At 38.1% G+C, this 3,814-nt stretch overlaps 1 protein-coding gene across 1 annotated transcript in view; it reads right to left on the bottom strand.

The window, feature by feature from the left end:
- Positions 1-3,534: 3,534 nt before the first annotated feature.
- Positions 3,535-3,814, bottom strand: part of LOC121417608 — a 21,770-nt gene continuing 21,490 nt past the window's right edge. The window contains exon 12 of the mRNA XM_041611345.1: positions 3,535-3,572. Within this exon, the coding sequence (XP_041467279.1) occupies positions 3,535-3,572 (38 nt within the window). The remainder of the gene's footprint in view (positions 3,573-3,814) is intronic.

Raw genomic sequence — 3,814 nt, 5'->3', positions numbered from 1 at the left:
CATCGCGCTCCACCGTAAGTAGGACTTTAACAACCTCAGTGTAACCATTCTGAACGGCAATATGTAAGGCAGTTGTACCTTCCTTGTCACCCTTATTGACATCACATCGTTGACTGATCAAATGTTTGACGACGTGAATATTACCATTCTCAGCAGCATTGTAATGCAGTCCCACCATCATTATCCTCCTTATTTACCTCAGCTCCTTGACTAATCAGATATTTGATGACGTCAATAAGATCATTGTTAGCAGCATGGTGTAATGGAGTCAAACCATCCTTATCTACCTTATTGACCTCAGCTCCCTTACTGATCAGATATATGATGACGTCAATATGACCAGTGTTAGCAGCATGGTGTAATGCAGTCAAACCATCATTATCCACCTTATTGACCTCAGCTCCCTCACTGATCAGATATTTGATGACGTCAATATGACCATTGTTAGCAGCACGGTGTAATGCAGTCAAACCATCGTTATCCTCCTTATTGACCTCAGCTCCCTCACGGATCAGATATTTGATGACGTCAATATGACCATTGTTAGCAGCACGGTGTAATGCAGTCCGACCATCATTATCCTCCTTATTGACCTCAGCTCCCTCACTGATCAGATATTTGATGACGTCAATATGACCATTGTTAGCAGCACGGTGTAATGCAGTCCGACCATCATTATCCTCCTTATTGACCTCAGCTCCCTCACTGATCAGATATTTGATGACGTCAATATGACCATTAATAGCAGCACGGTGTAATGCTGTCAAACCATCGTTATTCTCCTTATTGACCTCAGCTCCCTCATTGATCAGAGATTTGATGACGTCAATATGACCAAGGTAAGCAGCACGGTGTAATGGAGCCCAAGCCATACCTGTAGCTCCGACAAAAAACAATGTTTAATTCTAGAACAATTGTAAATTATTTGTTTTTCGTTGGATGGATGAGTTACCTTCAGAAAGGAATAATCTCAGATATACATGAACATCACAATAATACATTATTCTCTTAACAGGAACTATTAGATACTACCAGTGTTGTAGTCAAGGCTCAAACTTCCAAGGCCAAGGCTTTAATACCCAAGGCCAAGGCTTCAATAACCAAGGCCAAGGCATGGAAACACAGGGCCAAGTTCAAGGCCTGAAAACCTCAAGGCCAAGGCATTTTCAAACTTTCAATACATGGAACAATGAGGCAACATATTCATTAGATGGGCTGATGATTTCACACTTTCCATTTTCTTACGTTATTACATAAAATAACATGTCTCCCTTATAATAAAATAAGTTGCAGCAATAAACATCTAATGCACTAAATCGGTTGTCAATCCAATTTGTCTAGTTCTTGGAGAAAAAAAATGAATAAACCTCATTTCATGATAAAATACAAAAGAACAAGTGGGGATGTGACATCATTAGCACACCTAATGAATATTCATGATGACTGTTTTCACAAAATATTGCTAAACTTTAAAATTCAATTACTTTGGTATTTGTCATCCAATTTTGATGAAATTTTCTGCATTTTGCTCAGTGAATTCTACTCTACTTGTTAAACTATAAATACTTTTAGTCTGAACCATCCCTTTAAGGCCTAAACCATTCTTGTTGGTCAAAGACAATAATACAAGGAAAACCCTAATGGAATAGAAATCAACCTTGTTATCATTATTTAGAGTTAGCCATTGTCATTTTTTATTCACGCAATCTGCTTACGATGACAATCCTTCTCCTGCAAATTGGGAATATCATATAGTTAATCAGTTTTTTCTGGAATTATTTTTAAGTACTCTTTATTTATGATTCATGCCAAAAATGCTAACATATTATGTTTATTATGTTATGAAAAATGTATTATACAAATGTTATGGCTGCAGAAGAAAACGATAAATCAAATCAAATGTTTAAAGTCTGAATTTTTTTTGTCAAAACTGCAGTCAGATCTGTCAGAATTATCCCTGTCATAAAATGACTATAATCTTTATCATAATCATTATTATAATTATTGATATTGTTATTATCATCATTATTCATGATTACCAATAAATAATGTTTTCATTCCCTTCTCTTTGTTACATAATTATGTGATGATAATTCTTGATAATGGTGATAATCACAATTGATGGCTCTGCTAGTACATTTACTACTACAGCTGCTGCTACTGCTGACTGGTAGTATTGACCATTTGTGTCATTAGATATACAGAACAATTGAAACATTAAAAGTAAATAAAGTACAAAACACAAAATGCCTTAAAAAGCCTTGAAAATGCCTTGAAATTTAAAGGCTCAAAATCTTCAAGGCCAAGGCTTTGAAAAAGTAGGCCTTAAGGCGCCTTAAGGCCAAGGCCGAGCATCAAGGCACTACAACACTGGATGCTATGTCAATCATGTTTTCAGATGTTACCCCGAGTCATCATGTTTTGGTCGATGGAATGTTTAAGAGTAATGCGGATAACTCAATAAAAATTGCGTTCACAAACTCCGAAAATAAGCCGCATTATTTTTACGTCCTAAAAAAGGCGGATAATCGTCATGACAACTGGACACGCCCCTTCCGATGCGGTTGTGTTGGAAAAGGGTGACCTTGCTGCTATTATGCGGATAACTCTGGTCCTCCTCCAATTTTACGACCAAATTATGCTGCTATTAGCCGCATAATTGGGTTTATTAAAGGGGTATGATACCCCTTTCGTAAACCCAATTATCAAATCTCCACATTCTCGACTATCCATTTCTTCCTTTCTTCTCTCCACTGTTTCTTCAGGGGGGGGGGGGGCACTTCCATTTACGAGTGGATACCATGCACGAACATGGGGTTTCGAAAAGCACCCTAAACACGTAATTTTAATATTCTGAAAATGCACTCCGTAACAAGTATCGGCGTGTGAACCCTGCCCTTAACAAGTATTGGAAACAAAATGATACCCTTGGCAAATATTCCCTGAAATGAACCCTAAACAAGTACAGGATTTTTTTTTTTTGTTACGGGTCCTTCGGTCGTCGGCTTTATCTTATTTGGTTTAGTACGACCCACCTTCTACACCTCTCACAAATCGGACTCTAAACACGAAGTGTTGGGGCAGAAAGTACATCCTTTATAAAACATTTTGATTGTGTTTTATCATCCCTGCAAATTCGACCCTAAACACGTAGTTTTCCTAGCGAAATAGATACCCTTTTTTCATTTTTTTTGTGTTTTTGACACCCTTATCACGTTACGTACGTAACGTGTCCTATCGTGAAAAATACATCCTTTTTACGTGTTTTTTTTTGGTCGCGCATGGTATCCACTCGTCAATGTAAGTGGCCCCCCGGGCTGTTTCTATTACACTCCACATGGTGTACCGTAAACCACATCAGCAATTACACAAATAAACTATGAAAGAGAAGATTCTTTCTTCTGTCAAGCATGTACGAATTTTTTCCCTACAAAACGGGGCCTCGGAACGATTTTTAAAATGGGAGAGGGGGGGGGGGGTGAGACGAAATTCGGTGCTGACCATGCACTCTAAAAACAAATCAGTCAAAAATGACTAGTTAATAGGGTCAGCTAGTTTCTGACTAGAAGAGTCTGAAAAAATCACAATTAGATGGTCATTTTTACTTTTTTGTACACGGTTTTGGAAAAAGTGGAGTGGGGGCGGAGGCCCCCTCAAGCCCCCCCCCCGGTTCCGCAGCCCTTCAAATTATGGAACCTGTTTATGTGTACACGTATACATGTAATGTAGATGCTGCCTTTAATAAGTGCGCTTTTCGAGATGAGGGCTTCATTTAGACGATATTCTACATATATATTGTCAAAAGAAAATAAAC

The sequence above is a fragment of the Lytechinus variegatus genome, chromosome 6, assembly GCF_018143015.1.
Source record: "Lytechinus variegatus isolate NC3 chromosome 6, Lvar_3.0, whole genome shotgun sequence".
In the NCBI taxonomy this organism is placed as follows: domain Eukaryota; kingdom Metazoa; phylum Echinodermata; class Echinoidea; order Temnopleuroida; family Toxopneustidae; genus Lytechinus; species Lytechinus variegatus.
Note: the sequence above shows the minus strand (reverse complement) of the source record. Positions and strands in the feature narration are given on the sequence as shown.